This window comes from Thermobia domestica, chromosome 3, assembly GCF_964235325.1.
Source record: "Thermobia domestica chromosome 3, izTheDome1.hap1.1, whole genome shotgun sequence".
NCBI classification, from domain to species: domain Eukaryota; kingdom Metazoa; phylum Arthropoda; class Insecta; order Zygentoma; family Lepismatidae; genus Thermobia; species Thermobia domestica.
In genome coordinates this window covers 78,703,200-78,730,436 of record NC_137456.1, presented here as the reverse complement: position 1 = coordinate 78,730,436, position 27,237 = coordinate 78,703,200, and the positions used below count along the sequence as shown (strand labels likewise).

Here is a 27,237-nt window from a genome sequence, read left to right as displayed (position 1 = left end):
TAACTTCTGCTCCTAGGTTATTTTAATACTTTTGAAACTGTTATTCCTGATATACTCCGTGTAGACATGATTCGTCAAAAGTAAACAACTGTATGGCAACGAATCATTAATTTATAAATATGTATTAATACGAACAGAAATTGAGAATAATTATGAATTGTAACTTTTATTTTATTTCCTACTAAACAAAGGTCAATTTAACTCTGGAAACTAACTGAAATAAACTAACAAGTAAGAGTAAATTCAACTTGAATATTGTCGAAGGACTGGAAATTGTACGTATATTTGATTTTTCGATTTAAATGGTCTATAGATGGAATATATATATAACCTAAGAAGCGTACCAATTACTGTAGTAAAACACAATGGCTCTCAAAAACTTTATGACATGTTGACCGAATATGCAAAGTTTATGATAGGCTCTGTTTAGATATGATTAATTCTTCACAAGTTTTATATGGTTCTACATATACTAACTAATAATGCTTATACTGAATAGATAATAACAGAACTGATTAGATGAATGAATTGAACTATTACACGCAACGAAATTATTTTGTTCTATGGAAATAATAATTATATACTTTTCCTGTATCATGCCTAATACAGTTGTTTATTTTGTATAATTATGTTTTTTGTCTGAATATCTTGAATATGCGATCTGAATGAAATATCGATGATCTTAATTACCTGAATGCTTCCTAGATATTGTGTAATTTCCTGGAAGTATATAGTCTTACCGAACAGTGATCCAACTGATTTTTGTAAGATACACAGGATAGGTAGAATAGGGTGTCTATTGAAATTGACTCGATATTTCCAATATTTTTAGTGTCCTGCTAGAAAAATTTCCAGTATACTACGGTGAACTGAAAAATGTAGATGAATGCCACATACAATTGTATGTTGTGATCTTTAACAGCCTGTAAAATATGTTGAAAAGCTACATCTTCTTCAATATTCTAATATAAAGAACATACAGAAACTAGTAGGTTAAATCGTTTAAAAAAAAGTTTTCTGGACGTTATTTCTCCAAGAATGCCTGTCGTAAACACACTTTTTTCTTTATGTTCGCGGCACACCCCTTACAGCCAACTATGTCCTCACCTAGTTCACCGTATTACATATATTTAAGATTTTTTTTTTCATTCGTATTGCATTCGGAACAGCAGTACTGTTAAGTACAAGAGCAACTAATTACAAATATCAAAGAGTAACATGATTAATATTCATGTTTACACATTTAGATGTTCTACTATCTTGACATTTCATAAATATTAAATGAATACAAACTACATATAAAATAATTTAAAAGATACTTCTATGCTTATAATGGATGTCCTAAAATTCACGCAAGATTTGAATTTTGCGCTATTTGTGCCAACGATAAAAAAAGGCCTGACTCCTGACATTTCAGGGTTATTAAAAATGGAGTGCTACACGAAAGAATAACGTGTTTTTATTGTTGAGTAATATTCTAAAAATAATGAAGGTTTGGCAGCTACAGTTCGCAATTTTCGTACAAAATAAGGTCGGAATAGTGATTTAACTTCATCAACTGCGAAGAGATTAATTTAAAAATTTAGGGAGACTAGATCAATTTGTGATCTTGAACACTCTGGCCATCCTTAAACAAGTCGTTCAACACAAAACATCGAAACAGTTTGTGAGTGTGTTGCTGAGAATCCAGAAATATCAATTCCGCACCGTGGTCAAGAATTGGTCATTTCGAGAAGTTCTCTACAATGTATTCTCACGAAATATTTACATCTTCATGCTTACGAAGTTCAATTGACTCAAGAGCTGAAGCCTACTGACCATGCACTACGAAGAGTTCGTTGAATGGTTTCTGAACAAATAGATGCTGATTTTGCCACTGTGTATGTGCCAGCAAAGCAGTGGAGGCCATTCCCGATATGCTATTTCATACATAACCCTATACTATACTTTATGAATCAATTAAAAAAAAAAAAAATCATAAACCTGTGTTTTCTATTAAAATTACTTCTTGCGTGAATGTAGGGACACTTTTTTTTGTATAAAATGTGCACGTGTGTCTGTCAGATTTTCGCATAGAAATGAGTCACCTAGAGCCACTAAATTAGGTACACAGACAGAGCTTCACCAGATCTAATTGCGTACGAAGCAGTTTTTGCGATTTTCAGCTTTGGGGAAACTGGCGGGGTGTTAAAAATGTATGCATAAAAAAAGAATAAATATCCGAAACAACGGAAATCAAAATCTTTTAGTTTTACGTCTCACGGTTATGCCGGTTAGGCTAAAGAAGACGGTGATTATGAGAAATAAATGAAATGGTGGAATGAAGATAGTGGGAGGAAACGGGAGAACCCCGAGAAAACCTACGAGCACGGTGTTTGTCCACCACAAAGTCCATGAAGCGCGAGCTGGGATCGAACCAGGGGACCCAAGCACCGGAGGTGAACGCTCTACCACTGAGCCACCGTGCCCCCCACGATGGAAATCAGTGGATAATCTATAATGTTAGGGATCTACAAACCGACTGATGATAGTCCTGAGACATTTAGGCTCAAGATTATGCCAAAAAGGGACATGTCAGCAGGCCCGTGTATTGGCAGGTAACATACACTAAAGGGGTTGCTCTTAGTTAATTGCTTATTTAACTCAAATTAAAGAGGCAACACTAAATTGCTGTTCCTTATTTATTTATTTCACTTATTTCTTTAATTTCAAATATGATATACTGCATAAACCTTATCCTTCTCGTGCGGCGTATTTCAGCTAGTATACTATAAACACTATCACTTTCTTTCTCCAACTAGCTAGCTTTTCAGTGATTGGCCAGTTAGCCCTATCATTACCTACACCTAGATAATGGGGCTGCTTTCCTGAAGGATCTCAAAGAGAATTTTTACACTTCTCCAGCATTACACAATAATTTCCAGTACATTTTCAGTATTTACAGTACCAATACAAATTTCCAGTATTTTAAGTATCATTAGATAACCTGTAGGACCATATTACATCTAAATGAATGACAGATCCAAACATATGTCTACTGTACGGTTTTCCTTCCAGGGTGAATTAAATTTAACATTATTATTCTATACAGGTCACGCTTTCTTTTCCTGGCAGGAACCTTCGCACTTAGCAACCTTCTTGCAATGTTTGTGTAACTCTTTTATAGGTCTGCCGAGTCAAGGCACAGTGGGGTAGGGCAGGAAAGGATAGAACAGAGGGACTAAGTGCATGACTGTGTCTGTTTGACTGTTGGATAGCCTTAGTCTAGCACTTGCTCAAGTGAATATGCGGTACGAGGCTTTATTCACAGTATTGTACCTCAGCTCGACTGCCTCGCCCTCTGGTCAATATCCAGCCGGCTTTATACTTCTGCATTAATTGCGACAATATTGGTAGTAAAAGTGCACGCATCTATACTTCCAGTACCGATACAAATTTCGCCTGTCTTACTGCAACAACCAGTAATATCACCATGAGATTTGGTTCCGCATTACCAGTCCGACAGAGTGCCTGTAAAAGTAGCAAACCCACTGACTCACACATTGGTCTTTCTGAACTCATAAGACTACGAACTTGTTGAATATAGATGCTCATCTTGAACAACAGACTACAAACAAGATACCATCTTGTGAAATTTATTCTCTACAGGATAGAATGAGGAATTTTTCGCACCCTTCACTAGATTTCGAAAGTGATGACCGAAGGAACTTTTTTTTTAATTATTTTTTTTAACCTAACTGTAGATTGTAGTTATTACCGGAGTTTTGTAAAATTCTCTCTTAAAAGAAAAAGAATTTTCACAATTATTACATGTTTGTTTCAAGCCGCTGGACACAAAGTCTCAAAATCTGGTATATGTGGAGGGAGAAGAGATTGCATCCGAAAACAAAAATATATTTGCATGATTTCTGTTAGTGAGATGTGGAGGGGGAGATGCACAAGGGGCAGCAAAATACTGACACCATTGTGCATTTGGTAATGTCATTGCTACACCACGAAAACAGAGTACTGTCTTGGCACTTCACTGCTGTAAATAACACGTCCGAAATCCTGTTTCATACGTTTTCTGACTCATGATCTCCATGATTTTAAACATACAGTATTTTGAGAGAGAGAGAAAAAAAGACTGATTTTACTTGAAATTGTTTTGAGTCAATATACCCGCAACAAATTAACACACTGATTATGGTAGTTAATTATTACGAATATTTTCCTTTATACGTGAATCCTATAAAACAAAAATATCTATTACGGAAGAGCGCACACAATTCGACTGAAAACTTACTGTTATTCATAATAGTTAAATAGCAAATATTAAATTACTGAATAAGTTAAACAAATATGCATATAAAAGAAACAGTCGAAATTAATTATAATTTACATACAAAGCTGCCCAAAGGTACCTGCAATATTGTCAAGACAAGTATAACTACAAAAACCACTTTACACTACACGAAAACTATGGTACACAAGACATCTTCAATGTTCTGATCTGGTGAACTATACAACCTACTACAGAATTAGATCAAGTAACGGTACTCTAACTTAAATGTACAAGGAAGAGCTTAATGGATTTGACTATATTTTAAATTGTTCTTTGCTGACACCTCCTACAGTTACTACAGATGCCAAATAGAGACAAGCTAAACCTGATACTCAACGGAATGATCATAAGAATAGAAATCTGATCTCAATGTTTTGTCTAAGGAATTCAGCTACACTATAACCTAGTTTCTTTTCTACAATGAATTAATTGCATATCATACAGCTACCCGTCAAGTTTCAAAAGACACAATTCCACCATAAATATTCCGAGGTAGAAAAAAATACATTATATCTATTATTATTATTATCATCATTATTATTACAATATCATTCTCTACTTCATAACGTTTTCTATATACTTTGTTCCAACGATAACATTTTAAAACAGTACATTCTTTGCGTAGTCAGAAAACTAGGGCAATTTCCTAGGGGACGGTTATTTCATTCACACATCTTCATATTATTATTATTATTATTATTATTATTATTATTATTATTAATTTATTGCTAAATGATTTAACCTCACAAGATTCATCCCAAAATATCCTAAAGATATTTCATAATCGTTTCGCATTATTAGCCCATTTTCGTTCTCCCCTAATCCAAAAATACAGTGCATCACATCAAATACAATCCTGAGGTGAGAGAAATTATCCCGAAACATTTGATGAAAGGAAAATAATGTTATCATTATTTTATTTAAGTTAACTGTTAAAGTTACTTGTAAACAGGTGTGATTTGGAGATGGGTCAGTAAGGCAATCATAAACATTCTGTCGTTACCTACAAAACTAAGTAACAGGTGAATTCAAATTTACTGACGATTACATTTTGCTTTCCAAACGTATAGGTCAACTTACGCTTATGACTAAGTGAAAAACAATTCCCAATACTTTAACGTCACACTCATTGAGAGAAATATGAAAAATCAATGTACAGTAAGACACCACAATTTCATGAATACAAAATTTCTGACATTAAAAAACAAACGAATTGAATCAATAAATGACACATAATTAGAAGGAATGAAAATCACTCAAATTCAAATCTGTACATTATTTGGCAACCCATAGCATATTTGCTATGTTCAGTACTTAAAACAGAGGGATATGCAGGGGGTATTGGCTCAAAATCCCTACTTCGTTCTATTCACGCTACCATACACTACTCAAGACTTACTTTACATGCCTGCAGCCACATTTAGTTTTGCCTTGTGATGAAAAATACCTTTTGCTAAAACTCTACTGCGAGCATTAGTTATATTCAATATTTCAATACTTCGCATAGCGATATTATAAAACTCTTGAATTCAACAAGCTTTGTTTCAGCTATTCAATATGAATATGAGTGAAAGAAGAGTTGAAAGATCGTCAGTAAAACTAATACTAACAATAAAATAATAAAAATAATTTACCCATTGAAGCATTGTATTAATTCACTGGAATTTTTCGTTTTCTTTTTACTTTGATGGAAGCATAAAAAGGGAACGAAATAACGCACTGGTTTATAATTAATATAACGCTTCAACAGGTAAATTATTTTAATATAGGTAGAATGCGTTATTTGCATATATTCTTAGACCAAAACTAGAATGAATCCACAGAAATTCAATTTACGAACTGTGACAATTTCAAAATTCATATTATGTTAGTAATATGATCATTATCATCTACATTTACAATAACGAATTTATGTAAACAAGATGAACATAAGATGCAACCTTACCTTGTTGTTTAATAATACAGTTTTTATTCTTTCTTTCATTCAAAACTCTTCTTATCAAAAATATAATTCAGTTCATTTCTTTTTCCCAACGCTGGTAAGACTCCAAGTTACGAACGAGACTGTAATAGCTCTCATATATTCTACCCGTTCAACATTCCATCTTTTCAATAATTAACCTGCTTTCGATCTAACTTCTTCGAATACGTAAGCTGCATAATACGTGTAACTTCCTAGGATTTTTGAAGTTACTTTCACGTACGTCCATTACAAACGAAATCAACAGGAATCAATCGACAAATTCGTAACAAGAAGTTTTCATTGCCTTTTTTTCAATATATTGGAGGAAAAGAAAAAAATCTATGCGTATAACAGACAAAATGGACCAAGTGCTATTACAATACTTTTCATTGCATTGACAGAAATGGACGAACAATGGACATTTACTGCATCCTTGCAGTAAAATATGGCAAACTGCAATCAATGAATTGCAATGGTATTTTTTTCCAAATTTAATTATGGTAACGTTACATATATTGCTCTCTCAAGATACAACCGTGAACATTTATTCTTCATTCATCACTCTTCTTAATTATTATAATTCTGAATTTCTGTATTTCACACAAATTGTAACAGCCAAACTTTATTTTGAATTGAAAATTTTTACAATGCAATGCGTTACAAACAGGAAGGATAGAGAAGAGAATATAAAAACGATGCCAAAAGGTGAATACACCTGACGAACATATTGACTTTACTCATTATATTTTCATTTCGTACATTAATGAAAATTGTAATGTTATTCGGTCTTAGAGCTTTCAATCTTATCTGTTCTTTTATAACATGTCATGAAACCAATCTTTAGCTTTAAGAATATCCAAATTTAACAATTCAATCGCTATTGCGTACTGATAAAAACATACTCTTTTTATTTACATTTTGCTGAAAATTATTAATAGGATTTTATAGTAACAGTATACATACACTTCATACAAAACTTCCTAATTGTATTTATTCGTGATTATCCTTTATATTTACTTCAACTATACACAATATACATATTATGAACCTTCCTTTAGAAAGCCCATAGATTTTTTAGAATCTTTTTACAAGTTAGAAGAGAAAACTAATGACTAATATAGAATCATTGTCAAAAAGAATATCATTTTAGAAATCATGGCTAAGAATAAGCTACCGTTTTACCTTCAGTGATTTGCGAAAAGATACTCTGTTCTTGATATTTTGTTTTCTTTCTAAATATTCGTAGCTCACAATGACCTCTAGGCAAAAAGTCAATTTATGCTTTTCTTAATCTATTATAAACGCAATGTATTTAGCTTTTCACAATTACTGTTTACATTCCTTTATTTAAGATTTAAAATACGGTTTCAAACAGTATTTAATTTTACCGAGCAACTCAACACTTCTTTTCTTTACGGTTATACTAATATGTAATTAGGAAAACAACATTCTAGAGCAAACAACATTCTAGAGTATTGTCAAATTTCCATTTTAATCTAAGCTTTAAAATAGCCATAATCTTTGCCTCCGTAAGAGTACTTACTCCCCAAGACGACTCAAGCGAATTCTCATTTGTTACCTTCATTAACACGACACGAGAGTTATTAACAATATACCAACATTTCTATTTTAAACGTATACGCTGTGGTTTTTAAAACATGCTCATTTAATTCACTGAACCCTATAACTTCCTACGATGATATGCACATTTCAATAAACTGGTAAACTACCTTAAAGGACACAAGAAAGTTCAAAGATAGCTAAACAATTAAGGAATTGTAAAATACTGTTCTAAACTCTATTATTAACTCATGTAATGATCAAAATAATTATTTGAAGTGTAGCCTTGGCATTGAATGAAAATTTCTATTTTACTCGCCATTAATGATAGAAGCGTAGCAAGCAATATATATGACAACAATTATATATATTTCGCTTGTAATTCATTGTGCGTCTATTCCCGTAACAATAAAACAAAACTGAGTAAACAATGGTTAAAGAAAATTATGTAAATAACTTTGAATTACATCCCAAGTAAGACATTAAACGGTATAACGATAGAGTTATAAACTAGTATTGTCTTCTTTGCAGTGCAATTAGTGTATCTTTAATCTTGTTGAGCTCAACACGTTGTATATTTTACAAACAAAAATGCGTGCAAGTTTCGGCATCTTTGTAAGAAAAAGACAGTATTCCCTTCTAAACCTAGTAGAAATCAGCAACCATCAGTAGTGAAATTTGCAAGTGTTTTCAGAAGTCGTTTTCTATAGACGTGACTCTTTATAATATTGTGTAGTTGTTCAGGAAAAGGAAAATTAAGTGGCATTGACTCACACGCGGTTGTACCTTCATGTGGTTTGTAACTTCCCTGAATTTCAGCAAGCATCACATTTGCCAGATACTGCTTCCGTATTACATGGCATCGAAGTATTCTTCGTAATTTCACGTTATGCTGAAAAATAAATGAAAATATATAACATGGTAAACAATCGCTAATACAAAGAACTTTTATTCATAATTCAGATTGTCACAGAAATGAGTTCCCACTATTAAAAATAAATAAATAAATAAATAAATAAATAAATAAATAGAAATAATAAGAAATCGAATCAGATTTATGGAATTACCTTCTCAAAAGTCTGAAAGGATAATGATCCTGTTTTCTACTTACTGCAATATACTGGTGATGGACACAAACTGAAACACCTGGTAGAAAGCAATTATTTGTATTTAATAAGGTGCTGGGATGTTTTTGGCGGCCAGTACAGCGGCCAACAACACGATTTGGAAAGGATTGATAGAGGTCCTGCACCATTTGCAGAGGGATTTTCAGTTATTCCCCTTGAAGCGCAGTGACACGTTCAGCATGTGCACGTAGTGGAGGGAAATATTTCTCACTCGATTTTCTAACAAACCCCATACACGCTCAATAATGTTGAGATCCGACGATTGCGCGGGCCATGCAAATATTCCACCTGCATGCACCATCGTCCGGTAAGAGTGTTCCAACCATAGAGTGTAAATGGTCCCCCAGAACTGTCCTATAGTCCTTGGCAGTGACACGACTGTTTAGGAACATTAGTGGGCCTAACGTTTGCAACGATATTGAACCCCAAACCATCACGGATCCATCTCCATGTTTGACTGTGGTTATCAAGCAATCTGGATATCAAGCAGAGGAGTTTCTCCAGGCGAACATTCTCCCTGTTGTCTGCAACACAGTATAGCCGGGTTCATCCGGAGTATGACATGTTTTAGGTCATTTAACGTCTAGGTTTTATGTATCTGGAACCAATGAACTCGATTTGCGGCCTTTGTACTACTGATGAAAGGCTTTGATATAGCAACTATACTATGGATGTCAGCCTTATGCAGGTATCGACGGATCGTTTACGTGCACACAGATTCTATTTGGTCTAGGAATTAATTCGTGCGGGTGGACAAGAGATGGCGCAACGAACGGAGCGTCCCACAGTTCCGTGTATCCACACATGTGTTGCAAACCCCTGTCATCGCGTATCGTTCGTAGTATAGGGCAGTGGATTAAAGCGTCAACAGCACCAGTTTGTAGTTAAGTGAACATGGCGCAATTTGTGTCTGATAAAGTGTTTTTGCGGGGTGTCCTGCTGCATTACTTTAACATGCAGAAAAGTGCGACTGAAAGTCATCGTATTTTGGTGGAAGTGTATGGTGACCATGCTCTAGCTGAGCGAACGTGTCAGAAGTGGTTTGCACGGTTTAGAAGTGGTGATTTCGGCTTGGCAGACCAAGAGCGAGCTGGACAGCCAAAAAAATTTCAAGACGAAGAATTGACAGCATTGCTCGAGCAGGATTCGTGTCAAACGCAGGAACAACTTGCAGCAGCATTAGGCGTTGATCAAACAACAGTCTCCAAACGCTTGAAAGCCATGGGAATGATTCAAAAGATGTCACATTGGGTTCCACATGAATTGAAAGACAGAGAAGTTGAAAGACGAAAAACCATTTGCGAATTGCTGCTTCAACGACAGAGCAGAAAGGGGTTTCTGCATCGAATTATTACGGGTGATGAGAAGTGGATCCATTACGAGAACCCTAAACGAAAAAAGGCCTGGGTGAAACCAGGTGAACCAGGTCCATCACAACCAAAACGAGATATTCACTGTGCAAAGGTTATGCTGTGCATATGGTGGGATATGAAAGGTGTGGTGTACTATGAGCTGCTGCAACCGGGTGAAACTATGAATGGAGAACGTTATCGACGACAATTAATGCGTTTGAAGCAAGCTCTGGCCAGAACACGACCAGAATGGGAGAACAGACATGATAAACTTATTATTCAACATGATAACGCTCGCCCACATGTCGCAAAACCGGTCAAAACCTATTTAGAAAATGTCGGATGGGAAGTTTTACCCCACCCGCCGTATTCACCAGACGTTGCTCCTTCGGACTACTACTTGTTCGATTGCATGAACAACGATTTGATTGGACAGCGGTTTACTTCTTCAGAAGATATCGAAACATGGGTCTCTGACTGGATCGCTTCCAAGGATGAGGACTTCTTTCGCCACGGAATCCGTACATTGCCTGACAGATGGGCGAAAGTGGTGGCTAGCGATGGACAATATTTTTCTTAAGGTATTTATGTATTTTGTGTTTGTACTACAGCTTCAATGTGTGCGTACCAACCGCACGAATTAATTCCTAGACCATATATAAGGTATGTATTCCCTTCTGCGGTGATTTATCTTTGTCGTGCAACAATCCTAGTCAGTAACCCGATGTCCCTTTCAGACAACTTCCGTTTTCCCCTGCAGTTACTCTTCTTGGATGTGGTTCGTCCTCCCTGTTCATATACACACATACTACCCTGGATACTGTTGCTTGTCAGACGTCACAAAATATTGCAGTTTTAGATACAATTGTACCTGCTAGACGCACCCCTATGATCATCTTTTGAAATCGGATATGTCCCACATTATACCGCTCTACAACACGACTCGACGTTCACAGACGAACCTCTTCTACTGGATTACCTACCAAGGACACGCACATGTGACTAATTGCCCAGAAATACGATATACAATTACCAGATGGCTCTGGTGAGTCACGCGAACTTCCTATGCTATTTTCAGTTTCAATGTCCATTACCTGTATGTTAGCCAAATTATCAATATTACGTTGTGAATATTTAACACGTTGACCGCCACTATATATTTTCACCTTTCTCATCTGTGAGCCACGGGCAACAATCCGCCACTAATACTTTGTTTTTGCCTTTGTTTTAACTCCATAAATGTATAATTTTCTTTGTGTATGGTTTTGCATACACGCGGCGTGGATATTAAATTTTGACTTGTACACCATATGTATGTAATAGCATACACACCTATAGAGCGAACGTGAAAAAGTGCAGTATATATTTGTGTGTATGGAAAATCATACACGAGGCGCTGCATGAAGGAGCCGTACACATGGCAGCCAACGTGATTACGAGGGTCATCCAGTGTGTAAAGAACGTTTTGCTGACATACATAGAATACACGAGGAAAGAATATATATATATATATATATAGGGTACATATTATCAATCTTAACCTATTTCACTGGATTCAATAATAAATATCTCATTCATAACGTGCCCACAATGAACTTACATAAAACAAATCATTTTGGCATTCAAAAATCGACTCACATTTTGCCGATTTTCATTTTCTGGTACATGTTTGAGGTTATCTATAACTCGACAAACATTTCGAGGCTTAGCTCAGACTCAGTCGGGAGCACAGGAACACATATGCCAGGGATGGCTGATAGCCAAGAACGCTAGCACTAATTTTTTTAAGAACATGGAAGGCAACCGAGTACAACGGCTGTACAGAAAACACTGGTACTAAGTTATGGTAAGTGATGAATTTATATGGTGTTTTTGTAGGTAAGTAATTAAGAATTGTGTGTTCAACTATCTTGATAAATAATCACTTGTTTTACACGTTTTCCAAACATGTTTGAATTTCCTCACTTTCTGATACAAATCTTTTGCGGTATTACCTTTTTGCTTTTCTCAAAGTAAAAAGTGCCCACGTGTGGATACATTTTTAAGTGTGCTTTTTACACTACATTGAGGCGGTTAAATACAATGGAACTAGTTTTATACTTATCCATTCAAGGGGTCACAACTTCAATTTCCAGTGAGAGAGCCTTGATATTTGAACGTATTACAGTAGTTCGGATTATGTCTTAAATTGAATGTAGCTTAAGTGCTGAAATGGGACGCTGAACTCCAATTAAGTATTTACAGTATTTACACATGCAAACACAAACATCTTAAGTCTTGTAACGATTTTCACAGTACAAACCCTCACTGGAAGCCTTAAGATGTTCAGGCGAAAATTTATTACGAGACTATAAGGAAAGATTTACCAAAATTGAATACAAATTGAATATGGAATCGAATCATATCCAGAAAAACTAAAAAACTATTATATAACATATACTTCGATCTGTAACAATATAGAATGTTGACTTGCGAATAAACGATGAGAAAAAGGTTGAGCAGACTTCAGACAACGGAGATTAGTTCGAAAAATTTTGGGAAAGACAAGAAAAATCGAGTTAAAAGTGGATTCATCAAAAACACAATCAATCAAGAGTTATAAATACGCAAAAATATAAGTTACATTGATATGAACACGTAGAAAAGAATGAAGGGAAAATATTTACCTGAAAATTTTCTACATAATAAAATTACACGAAAGTTGCCAAGAGGAAAATCAAGTTACAATTGGCAAATGAAATACGAACTGATGTGGAAAGAAGAAAAATAAAGATGCAAAAGGTCAAGGATTTCAAAAACAGCAGTGAAGAAAGAAAGAAAAAAAAAACATTGGTGTTGAAATCTCGTACACACCTGAACTTTGAAGGATGATGAAAACGGGAATTTATATGATAAAGATTTTTTAAAAATCGTTACGCACCTTTTCACAATACTTTTTCCATGATTTCTGTATTTTCCTAGCTGCATAATTCTCTCGTAACTCCTCAGCTTTCTTCTTTCGTTCGTCCTCACTAAGACTTGATTGTCGTGGAGACGACGACTCTGCTACAGAAGTATCCGTGACTACATTCTTTCGTTTGAGTGATGCTGGTTCACGAGTTGCTGATTTCCGTGGAGGTGTTTTGGAAGTGTCGGATGTTCTGGTTGGAGAAGAAACTTTTCCTAGTGGTTTCCTTGCAGGAGAGGACGGTATGGGTGGTTTCCTATTAGGAACGTCAGTCTTTGACGGGGGTGACTGGACTTGTCTTCGGGAAACAGTCCTATTCGGCGACAACTGACTAGGTGCAGTCTTTAATTTCGTTGGTGGTGAAGGAGTCGAGCGCGATTGTTGTAACGGCGAAACCCGCCTTGTCGGAGAAGGAATACTTCTTGGACTGGAGCCTGAATCAGGGGACATTGTAGTCAATGTACTACTTCTGGTACTTGGGAACAACTGTCTCTTCGGAGGCGACGCAGGAGAAGGTCTGTTCCGTGGCGCTCGTCTCGGAGATTCTGTTTCACTGCTGCTGCTTGTTGCACTCGACAGCTTCGGAATCCGAGACGGGGATTCCCTCGATGCTGGAGACTTACTTTCCATACTTTGGGGAGTTTTGTTAGACTTTAGCAAGTTCTCAAGCTTCTGTTTCAAAGACTGGATCTCACCTCTGAAACAAAAGAAAAAAACAAGATTATTATTGCACGTAGTGGAAATTTCTTTAAAACATCCTGTTATTCAACACTTATTTTAGAGGAAAGGTCAAATTAGTTGAGTCGTTCACCTACCAGCCGCAGGGTTAGAGATTCGATCCTAGACCACACGAGCTTCATTGCACATACTGTATTGCATATTTGGGTTTTCTGTTAAAACAGTAGTGCCCTTTAGGCATAGTGAGACGAGGTTTATGTTAAACATTGCACTCATGGATTTTTCACGTTGATATTCTACTTTACTCGCATTTTGTTACTATTCTACTAATTATTTCTTCACCATTTATAATACCGTTTACAGGGATTATCTCAACCCATTCCAGAGATATGAAAAACAACATGGGTATTGTGCTGCCAAAATGTCTTGAGCCGTGGCAAAAATGCGAACTAAAGCTCACATCCTCACACACCCACGCGTTGAGCCAATAAGGGATCAGCTGTTGATAAGCGAGAGAAAGTGAGTGGAATTCCTTCAGCCGATAGCAGCGCTTGCAACGGAAGACTAGGGATCAAGTCAATGTGGCATTAGTATAGAGATTATTATGTTGCTTGAAATGACGTAGTTGTGGGATTTCTTCCGCCAGCTTGAATAATATTTCAGCAATAGCTTTCGGCACTTGTAATTGTTAAGTTCTGTAATTTCGTAATTTTAAGCAGTGTTGCAAACTTTAGCAATGTTCAACATATCTCCAGAATTGACTGAGATACCGAATTGCTGTAAATGGTATTGTGATCTCTACGTTTATTGGAAACCACCGATGTGATAATTATCTAAGTACTTTCTGGAAGTAAAACCTTTTGAAGAAAGTACAATTTTCAAACACTTGTAACTTTGTTCCTACTTCTTAGAAATACACCATATCCTGGTCATAGTATTCAACATTAAGGTACTTCCAATATGGACTGACACGTCTGTCTCACGTTCGTTAGTACTGTTGCAAAGGCCTCCAAAATTTGGATGTTTACCTATGTTTATGATAGCGCCCTCAGTTTGTAGTACTGAATAATAAATGTGGTATCGCATATTTTTGTTTAACATCTAGATTTGAAATATGTAATAATCGAATGTAGTGCTATTTAAAAGCATATAACTTTTTATTGAATTAGTAACACTGTTAACCGGGTGTATTCCGCAATACCTTGAACAATATCTCCCTGTCAATATTTTCATGTAGCAAAATATCATTAAGTTTCATCTATTAATTGAAACGTTACAAGGGCGTTGTTTCAATATAAATGGTCTATTCTCATACATATATACGTGATTTACAACAACAGATTTTTCCAATTACTGAAAATATTAATATATACCAGGTTCTATACCTTTTTATATGTCAATGCAAATCTTCGAAGATGTGTATCTGTCTTCTGATATTAAGAGTCAATTTATTATCTTAATGTCAATGTTGTATCTGTACAGCTATATTCAAAAATCACTTCAATTAAATTGCGAATGTATGTAGTCAAGTTTTGTGAAGTATAATGAGAAGAAAGGTGTAAGCCACTGAAAACAACATTCTAATTGGCTTATTCATTCAGAAGTTATTGACAGAACAAACCATACAAGAAGGGATAGACTAAGACATGACTACACAGTCAGAAACAATACTAAGTATAGGTTGGACCTATCATTTCTTATACCTACAACCTATACTTCATATGGTTTCTGACTGCGCAAATACATAAAGACAGTTGAATAACTACTACATGGAAGCTAAATAAATCCAGAGAATGATCTTAAATTTAGAAACGTCCAAATATACATAATCTAAATTAAAAGAAATTCTAAATACGCATTATTACGTTTATACATGCAAAAAAGTTTTTTTAATTTAATATTATGTATATATTAATTCAATGATTTTTATAGTATAATTATCGATTTCACTTTTGAATTTTTATTTCATGAGATGATCCGAAACTTTTACGTTTGATTAACATTGACTCTCTCTCTTATATATAAAGTTATTTACTTCTGCACTGTTATAGTTTTGAAATAGATAATCTATTACGTCCAAAAATAAACCTGCACAAAACTCATACAACCTTTATTTGGGAGGGGAATGCATCAATTATCCACTAATTTCGAACACGTACTGAATCCTGATCGAACAGACATGCGAAGAGAAAACAGATAACTGTTATCTCATGCAACCTAATTTAAGTACCTTCAACACAACTGTTTGTATGAAAACAATGTTATTGTGATTTTTTGTTACACATACTCCGTCACTTTTGTAACCTTAAACAGCGCATTTTTTTTCTTTTTTTCAGCGAACAAAGCTGCCAGACATGACTTTTGGTTTTAATCTCAAGTTTTTACTTAGGATTACAATAATTATTTTTGTACGATTATTGACTACGATTTAGAATAAAACATCATGATGATTCTAAAGAAATTTCATATTATGAAAAGGAAAAATATATTAATTGTCTTTGTTCTTGCTCTTTTTCATATACAATTTGTTAATTCTAAACAATAATTACACGATTTACATGAGATAACACGCAGGACATGGAAATACATCATGTTACAATGTACGCTAAGATGCGAGAAATAAGTGCATTTTAAACTGAATAATTTGCTGTATTTGTCTTAGTCATTAAATTGTTTATATATACTGATTACTTTCACTTAAAAATCAAACTTAACGTATTTCAACTGAAGCTACCTTATTTTTTCTGGTACTGCGGACACAATGTCCATCATTTGGTATGTTTGCTGCATTCTTTCGAAGTTACGAATTTAATCATCATTTTCACAATTTTACGTCATTTTTCCATATTATTAGGGCATTTTGTTAGTCATATATCTGTATTTTTTAAGGTCACAAACTTCCGCCCCCTAGTTAATTCTCATGTCTAAGATGCAAGGTAAGAACATTTTTTTCTAATACAAAACATGTGACCAATAGCTTTCTTAAGTAAATAGCAGGGTTGTTTTGTTTAAAACAAATGATTAAAACATGTTTTAAACAACTGATTTTGTATATATATATATATATATATATATATATATATATATATATACATTGCCAGAGAAAGAAAATTATCTTAAATGCTCCCATTCAGAAGGCTATTTACTTCGCGTGTGAATATTTTGATTTCTTGTGGCTACAGCAGGTTAATGTGGTGACCTACAATTCATTTAATCTCTTCCTTCCCCCCCTTATTTTTAGCGTTTATTGTATTGTTTAAATGCTTATCAGTTAACTTGTGACTAGTCGAAGGTCAGACCACTGTAGAACTCTTATTAAAAAATATATATAACAGGAATTATCATGGAAACAAGTTTTTGTGTTGTTTCAGAAAACAAACAATGGGTACTTTGCTACACTGGGTTCTGAAATTAAAATATCGCAGGCATTCGTTGATACAGTACACGTTGGTTCTCAGTCTCCGTGCAATAACATGCTTTCGGGAAGAAAAAAAGACATCATTTGGAGCAAATTTACTAAAGTAACTCAAACTCCATCTATAAAAAAAACGACCATATGAGCTCGTTGTAAAACGTGTAAGAAATGCTTGGTTTAGTTCAAAGAATGAAGAAAATAAAATGAAATGAAATCTTTAAGTTTTACGTTCCACGCTTATACCGTTTAGGCTAAAGGAGACGGTAATGATCAGAGATGAGTGAAATGGTGGAATGAAGAAAGTGGGAGGAAACGGGAGAACCCCGATAAAACCCACGAACACGGTGTTTGTCCACCACAGTCCACACGGCGCGAGCTGGGATCGAACTAGGGACCCCAAGCACCGGAGGTGAAAACTCTACCGCTGAGCCACCGCGTCTCTCTCAACGAACGGAGAATCATTATGTAAAATCCACACACTGGAAACCCAAGAAGTTTTGATCCGAAAATTGCTTCTGATGATTCTAACGTCAGTGATATGCTTGAAATGCAACTGGGAATTTCAGGTAAGAATTACTTTTGTCCCTCTCCCCCAATTCCGTTCTAAATTTTCTTAAAAACTTTACACTCTGGCATAATTTGTATTGAAGGGACTAGCGAGAAAGTGTAAGGTATGGCAGTCGCTCGCGTAACTATTTCTTAAAGCGTGATAATTACTGTCGCATCATTGCCGAAGTCAGTGAGGCTCCTGGGACAACTTGATCTACATTAGTTCGTCTGCCTATATGTATGTGCCACGCTACAGAGCGCAATTTTCGGTCTTTTAACATTCAATTTTGAGGGTAGAGGAGAGACATCCAGAATTTGCTGTATCGATTTTGTCTGCGATCCAACGTAAAATTTCAAAATTAGTGATTCGGATCCCACATTAAACAGTAAGGTCTGTCTCATACAGCCTTATTACTGCTGCAAAATTGTAATCAATCAAACCAAACAAACTAATTTTACGCATTTCGAACAAACTTGGATTGCAGAATAAATTTGGCTTCAATTTATTTTTTTTTCTTTTAAAATATTCGTAGATATGGGCATTCAGAACACAAGCGATCCAAGTCCATTTTCAAAAAGGTTTATTTTTTCTCAGCAAACGTAGTATCTTCGTAATCAAGAGTTCGAAATAAATAAAACAAAAACCACGTGAAAGGATATGGGCTAGAATTTCATAGGACAAATACTAGACAAGGGCGTTGATGGAACGGGGAAATAGAAGGGCTAATTTCCCTCTCCCTGCTCATAAATTTACAATATTAACATTATGTTGTGTATGCTGCAGCGTGGAAAAGATTAACAAGTCAAGATAAGAATGCCACAGTCAATGATGCATAATTATTTGGTCTAGGAATTAATTCGTGCGGTTGGTACGCACACATTGAAGCTGTAGTACAAACACAAAATACATAAATACCTTAAGAAAAATATTGTCCATCGCTAGCCACCACTTTCGCCCATCTGTCAGGCAATGTACGGATTCCGTGGCGAAAGAAGTCCTCATCCTTGGAAGCGATCCAGTCAGAGACCCATGTTTCGATATCTTCTGAAGAAGTAAACCGCTGTCCAATCAAATCGTTGTTCATGCAATCGAACAAGTAGTAGTCCGAAGGAGCAACGTCTGGTGAATACGGCGGGTGGGGTAAAACTTCCCATCCGACATTTTCTAAATAGGTTTTGACCGGTTTTGCGACATGTGGGCGAGCGTTATCATGTTGAACAATAAGTTTATCATGTCTGTTCTCCCATTCTGGTCGTGTTCTGGCCAGAGCTTGCTTCAAACGCATTAATTGTCGTCGATAACGTTCTCCATTCATAGTTTCACCCGGTTGCAGCAGCTCATAGTACACCACACCTTTCATATCCCACCATATGCACAGCATAACCTTTGCACAGTGAATATCTCGTTTTGGTTGTGATGGACCTGGTTCACCTGGTTTCACCCAGGCCTTTTTTCATTTAGGGTTCTCGTAATGGATCCACTTCTCATCACCCGTAATAATTCGATGCAGAAACCCCTTTCTGCTCTGTCGTTGAAGCAGCAATTCGCAAATGGTTTTTCGTCTTTCAACGTCTCTGTCTTTCAATTCATGTGGAACCCAATGTGACATCTTTTGAATCATTCCCATGGCTTTCAAGCGTTTGGAGACTGTTGTTTGATCAACGCCTAATGCTGTTGCAAGTTGTTCCTGCGTTTGACACGAATCCTGCTCGAGCAATGCTGTCAATTCTTCGTCTTGAAATTTTTTTGACTGTCCAGCTCGCTCTTGGTCTGCCAAGCCGAAATCACCACTTCTAAACCGTGCAAACCACTTCTGACACGTTCGCTCAGCTAGAGCATGGTCACCATACACTTCCACCAAAATACGATGACTTTCAGTCGCACTTTTCTGCATGTTAAAGTAATGCAGCAGGACACCCCGCAAAAACACTTTATCAGGCACAAATTGCGCCATGTTCACTTAACTACAAACTGGTGCTGTTGACGCTTTAATCCACTGCCCTATACTACGAACGATACGCGATGACAGGGATTTGCAACACATGTGTGGATACACGGAACTGTGGGACGCTCCGTTCGTTGCGCCATCACTTGTCCACCCGCACGAATTAATTCCTAGACCAAATACGTTAATTAAATGCAAGGTGTGAAACCTGCATAGCAGGTAGATTTTAAAATCTACCTAAAAAGCTTATTACAACCAAGAAAATATTTATGAGCGTCACTGGCAAGAGGGTGTAATAAAAGAGAGTCGTGATATGAAGTAAGTTGAGAATTACTGATTTATATTGAAATATTCTGTACCCAACACAGTGTAGTCTGAAAAAAAAATAAATTAAAAGGTCGGCTGCAAGTAAAGAGCAAAAAGTCTTAACAAATAAGTTATTACACGATTTTGAAATATATGTTTAAAATCATATTTTAAACTGTTCAAAATATTTAAAACTTTTTTTCATGTGAGTTTTGAAACTTGTTTAAAACATTTTGAACATCTTTTTTATGTTTTAAACACGTTTTGTTCTTTTTTAAAAAGAGAAAAAACTTTTTTTTCCAACCCTAGTAAGCGTTCTATCGCTGAGTTACAGTGCCTTCCCATTTTTTTAGCCACGCAACTTCTATAGTGTCTTGCAATTAACATGGTATAAATAGTATGTCACAATTTCCTTTTTTTCTTTGGTTATTTTGTGAAATTCGTTAGTTTCTAGACACACGAAAAAAGAAAAAAAAATGTCGTTGGCAGCCTGTCCACTGATATATTAACAATAAACTCTCATGCACTACTTACATCGACTACGCATCTTTTGATTTCCATCAACAAAAGTAGTAGTAAAGTTAAGAATTAGCCACTATCTAATAAACATTTATTTAATGAGCTTTTTCTACAAAAAGAAATTAATTATCGTTTTTGTTTATATTATTTATTACAGAATTAGTATCTATTAAAGAAATATATTGTAATTTTTTTTATTTTAAAATAAGTCAAGATCCAAGTTTTTTACTCATTGTTCTGAAACAGAGACATTTGTAAATAATAATAATAATAATTCCCGTAATGATAATTACTTCAATTCAGTTCAGTATTGACATACTAATGTCAAAGCTCAAGCTCACTATCCACACGGTCTTTCGTTCAATTATTGAGCTAAAGGCTGATCGAGTCCAGGCTTGCCAGTTTAGATATGTCTGTTCCGAATGAATTGAATTATTACAGTATAATGCCTCCTATATTAAAGAACATTTCCTTCTTAATATATGTTTCTACTCAAATCAAATATTTCTTGTTCTTAGTTTTCGTGAACAAACAACTGTTCAATACATTTGTGAGACATGTCTCGCTCCTTGAGGGAGAGATAGATTAAGAGAAATTTTTGATCAAATAAAGGATTTTTTGTCAATGATTTTCACAATTTTTTTTTCTTCCTTTACATATTGTGAAACTCTTATTTAATAAGGTAATGTTACGATTCACAGACATTTGGAATACCAATATGAAATTTTAATACTTTTCACTATTTAAAAACAAACAACAATAACTTAATGAAGTGACAATACATACGTACCTTTCTTACACGTTCATCATGTGTATTCAAATAAGGTAATTACTCGGAAGATTATGACCTTCAAAGTTTGGTATGGGTAAGTGTACCTTAAGGTAGCACTTTTTGAGCCCGCTGTACATGAAACAAAGAAGTAAGGAAAGTCTATACACTCCTAAAATTACATATACATTTGTCTGATATCAATGAGAAATAAATAATGGTTATTTACACCACAAAGTAATATTTCAGGTGCAACGTAACGCACGTAAAGTTTATAAATTCTAAGCAATATATATATATATTTATCCAACAAATATGTTAGTCATAGGAATCTATCTTGTTAGAAACAAACAAACAAAAAAATAGCTTACTCCTTCTGAGACAAAATAGTATGATAGTGTTCCCTATCAAATTTCAGTCTTCGGACTTGTTCCTTGTGTTTCTCTAATTCCTTGTGCAATTCACCCACAAGACTTTTCAGTTCAGCAATAAATGAATCATCACCAGTTTCTCCGTTACATGCGACCTGTTCATGGGGAACATCGCCATTACGAAGCTGAGGAAAATCCTTTCGATTACGCTCCAATTCTAAGGACTCAATAATCGATAACAAGCGAACTTTACTCAGATTTTCGTATTTACCTGCAAAAGACACACATTTCGAAAGATTAGCAATTTTTCAAATAAAAGAATACAGAATCATCAGTGCAATTACCTTTTTATTTTCTCTTTCAACGAAATATATCAAGACACAAAAAAAATCTAGTAATGACAAACCATCAGCCGCAATAAAGTATCGCAACATTTTTCAACATTATACAACGTATATACTGATGGGAAAGCAATGTAACAAGACGCATGTATGAACCTGTCCTTCGGCCTTGGGCTTGTATATGCAATGCCTACAATAGTATGTATAAAAGTAATCAAGAAAGTTCTGTCGCTTTTTGTGGAGGTCTGTGTTCAATTGGCCCTCATACCATGAGTTGATAAGGCGAAGGTCAGTTGTTGGTGACCTTCCAACATACTACCTGGTTGAGGCAGTTCAGTTACACAGTAAGAACAGAGTAAACATAGGACTCCACAGAGCTTCGTAAGGGCGTGTATGCTGTACGAGTTCAAACTGGAGTCAAACGCCGCGGCAGCGGGGCGGAAGATATGCCAGGCATTTGGTGAGTGTCGTGACTACACGGACTGTACAGCAGTGGTTTAACAAGTTTAAGGACGATGGCGAAATACTCGAAGACGCACCACGTACCGGAAGACCAACACATGTACAAAATGAAGATCCTCAGGCAGCAATCGAGGCAACAGTGGCCAGACACGTGAAGAACTGCGACTACAATTCAGTGTGAGTGGAGAAACCATTCAGCAGCACCTCCATCAACGTGAAAACACTGCAAGTTGGGTCGATGGGTCCCACATGATTTGACTCCGGGCCAGAAGGCAACGCAAGCAGACACCTGTGTTTCTTTGATGTCTGAGGAAGGAGCCATTTCTGGACAGGGTGTTGACATATGATGAGAAGTGGGTCCTCGACAAAATTCCAGGGCGCCGTCATTACTGGTTAGCATCCCATAAACTGGTTCCAAAACAGCCGAAATCAGCACTGCATCAGAAGAAGGTTCTCCTGTGAGTTTGGTGGACTGTTCGCGGCATGTGCATCGGGAACTGCTATCAGCTGGTCAAAGCACGAATTCAACTGTGTACTGTCAGCAGTTGACCCGTGTTCAACAAAAACTCAAAACTCTGGAGCCAATACTTCTGAATCGCAAAGGGGTCCTCCTGTTACTGGACAATGCTACGGCCCACGTTGCTAGGGTTACTCGGGACACCATTCTGCGCCTTGGATGGGAAACATTATTGCATCCACATACTTCCCGGACATTGCACCTCCGATTATCACCTATTCCATTCCTTGGACAATTAACTTAGAGGATGCCAGTTCAAATCCCTAGCAGAGGTGCAAAACGCACTTGATGCCTTCTTCGCTTTATAGCTCACCAAATTATACCGTGATGGAATCCATGGCCTTCCAGAACGTTGGCAGAAGGTCGTCGATGTCGATGATGATGGAGACTATTTCTGATCTTCCAGGTACGTCTTAGGTGACATGTCGGTGTTCGAAGGTGGTGGGTGAAAAAGTGACATAACTTCTTGGCTACCTTTACATTTTTGCAGTCTTTCTTTTGGAAGTATTATTTCCTTTTATAACGGAAATCTTAAATTTCATATGGGCGTCGTTCTGGATGCGAAATCTTAGGACGAGGAATTCCCCTACTTAATGTTTTTGGAATAAAATCCCTCCGCTTCCTACACATACACTAATAAGTTACTGGGAAGTGAATAAAGGGATACTATTGTCAGAACTCTGCAAATTTATTACGGTAATTTATATGTAACTGAATGAATGAATGATTATAGTTGAGGACGTCAGCAGCAAAGCTATTTGTCCCCGTCACGATACACACGACTGCTCGCAATAAAATACTGAGAGGAACAGAGTAAAATATAATAAAAAAAATGATGAAAGAAAAATGAAAACCAGAAAGAAGATTACAATATTAAATATATGAGATAAAACATAACAATAAAAAACAAATAAACAACTAAATAAAATAAAAGAGTAGAAAAAAGTTAAAATTGTAGCAGTGATAAACGTAAGGGTTAAAATGCACAGAAAGCATAAGCTAGGTCGGAAGGTCTAGAATTTGGCTGGTTAATAATAGCATATTGATAATGTAAACTACAGGAAAAGAACTAGTACACAAAAATAATTATTTTGTATATTTTAATGTAAAAAAGATAAAATAATTTGGAAAACAAAACAAGTGAGATATATTCGTTTTAAAAAAAAGATATTTTGTAAAAATTAAGATGATAAATGATAACGTATTTACGAAAAATACATAAATTCGCATATATCGTATTCTGTGTTATGTCATTTTGAATAGTTTAGTGAATTACGTTAAAGTAATTCTTTAGTACATCTAAACGAACTTAGGACATATATACAGGGTGAAAGGGAACAAGACCGAAAACGTTTGGGAAGTGATTCTACAGCTAAAAACAAAGAAAAAAGTTCCAATAAATATAGATCCAACGTGCGCAGCAGCCGTGCGACGTTTCGCCGGGCTTCTTCTTCTAAGTGCAATATCTATCGAACAAATAGAGATATTGACGTCGGTTCAAAAGAATATAAAGAAAGTCATACCCATCAAAACAATAGCGCGTACAGAAAGAGCAGAGTGAACTCCCTGAGCACAAGGGGATTCCCCAAATGATTAGGATTTAGTTTTCCGGGCTTTCGGCATCTATGGCTATTTAGCCCGTCACGTATGAGGGATGACGTTCCTCGGCGAGTACATTCTCCGGGGAAAGGGAAGGAAGGATGCGGCCTGATACCACCCCGGCAAGTGCCTGGTGTGAACGAGGAAAACCTCATTCAGGATAGCTGGCCTGAAAAAGCTTTTTACACATTTTCGACTGAGTACCCCCACCGGAAATCGAACCTGTGACCGTTCGCACAGAAGGCGAGACCATTATCGACTACGTTACGCGGAGCACTTCACCAAATGAGATGCAGTAGGGGACGTGAAAGTGAATAATACGTATAATCGTAAAATGACCTGGTTGTATTTAGTGTACATACTGAATGGTCGGTTAGAATGTGCAAATGGGGATTCCCCACTGCAGCGTCGGGGAGTAATTGTGGTATATTCTGTCGTATACATTGCTCCCCGACGCTGCAGTGGGGAATCCCCATTTGTACATTCTAACTGACCATTCAGTATGTACGCTAAACACAACCAGGTCATTTTACGATTATACGTATTATTCACTTTCACGTCTCCTATTGTATTTCAATTAGTGAATCCCCTTCTCCATTTGGGGAGTCCCTTTGTTCAGTTTGCTATGCTCCTTTCTGTTTGCACCATCATTTTGGTAGGGTATGACTTTCTGTACATTATTTTGACCCGTCGTCAATATCTCTATTTGTTCGGCAGATACTGCACTTAGAAGAAACGTCACACGGCTGCTGCTTGAAAATGCTGCCGCGTTGGATCCATGTTTATTGAAACTTTTTCCCCTTACTTTTAGCTGTAGAATCACCTCCCGAAATTTTTCGGTCTTGTTCCCTTCCACCCTGTATATAACGAAGTGTGAATGGAAATAAACGTTACAGGACTGTACCATCTCCCGAGACTGAACTGTGCCGTTGCAAGACTCCTTAAGGTCTGACATACATAGGAAACAGGTGGTGGTATTGCGATATTTTGTATTTCAATTTGATTCGACACTTTTTTTTTTTTTTTATTAATGTATTTTCAGTATGCTTGCATGAGGTATTCAAATCAATCTAAGTATACCACCAAAATATTGAATACGGAGTGATGTGGTTCTACTATATTCAAGCCATTATGGTCATACGTAATTATAGAAATTAACTTCATTGAAAAAGGTATCGATGCACATGTTGATTAATATCTTTCCCCTAATATGTTTTCAAATTACTATGACTGTTTTATGATAAACATATCGATCAGGTATGGATATCAGAACAGATAAAGTGTACTTACCCCTTATAGATTCATCTACGTTTAAAATCCTATCTAAATCTTCTTTGAGTATTGCATTCTCCTTTTTCAATCCTTCGTTCTCTTTCGTAAGAAGCTCAATAATTTCACTGAGATCCTTTTGTGGAGATTTTACAGATCGAACTCTTTTGTTTGATCGAGTCTTATTTGCATTCTGTGACGCATCGCTGAAAGAACTTAGAATTGAGATCTTTGATTCCTCTCGAGCTTTCACCAGTTGAGACTTCAACCTCACCACCTAAAACAATACAAGCCTTTTTTCATATGAACTTTAACACTGCATTATTCTAGTAACCTTATCGACTCTTTTACGGTTTCGAGCGTGCACCACCATTTCTGTTTTCAATAAGAACTAATGGAAGAACGAAACATATGTCCATCTACAAAACAAAGCTTCTTACATAACAAAGGGGCGTAAGCGACAAATGTGGCTCTTTTTATTTCCCTCACGAAGCCATATTAAAGTTATTTAATTCTACATAAATCAATACTATTTTCCGATGAAAAAATAATTTAGAAACTCACATGACAGGTGATGCTTCGCCAGACAATGAAGATATGTGAGTATTTTCAATTTTGGCGCGTACACCCGTTCGTTATCTAAAAGAAAATATCAGACAAGTTTGACAATCTCATCTGCAGGTCAATGAATACTTTTAAATAAAACTCAACTTGAAATACTTGTCTTCAGCACGGATTCAATTCTTGGTGGTAGTTCATGCGGAAGTTCAAATCCCACGAGTTGTAAGCTCACGTCTCATATGGGGTTGGTGTTCAAAGGGAATGAAATTTCTAGTTTTACCCCACGATTATGCTCTTTAGGCTGAAGAGACAGATGAATTAACGAAAGTGAATGATTATGAAGTATGGTGGACTGAGAATGTGGGAGGAAACGGGAGAACCCACGAACACAATATTTATCAGAATAAACTCGTGGGGCCGGAAATAGAACTAAGATCCATCCACTATCACTGAGTCATCATGTCCAATTCAATCAATCTTAAACATCTCTAGCTTCCTTGAAGTTGAGTTGATTTTAACGTCCCTTTCAGTAACAAGATTATATGAGACGAGACATACTGATTAACGTGGAATCCGAACATGAGCTCCCGCCGGGAATCGAACCCGGGTCTTAAACGCCAAAGGCGAGTACGCTAACCGCCTAGTTACGAAGGAGCTCTCTA

The 27,237-nt window shown here is 36.1% G+C and overlaps 1 protein-coding gene across 2 annotated transcripts in view; it reads right to left on the bottom strand.

Annotated features, from left to right (window-relative positions):
• Positions 1-6,074: 6,074 nt before the first annotated feature.
• Positions 6,075-27,237, bottom strand: part of LOC145680539 (uncharacterized) — a 51,970-nt gene continuing 30,807 nt past the window's right edge. For both annotated transcript variants that reach the window (XM_081751157.1, XM_081751158.1), the window contains 4 exons: positions 26,036-26,291; positions 21,827-22,097; positions 13,247-13,970; positions 6,075-8,739 (listed from right to left, as the gene is read on the bottom strand). In XM_081751157.1, coding sequence (XP_081607283.1) covers positions 8,503-8,739; positions 13,247-13,970; positions 21,827-22,097; positions 26,036-26,291 — 1,488 coding nt within the window. In that variant the 3' untranslated portion in view covers positions 6,075-8,502. The remainder of the gene's footprint in view (positions 8,740-13,246; positions 13,971-21,826; positions 22,098-26,035; positions 26,292-27,237) is intronic.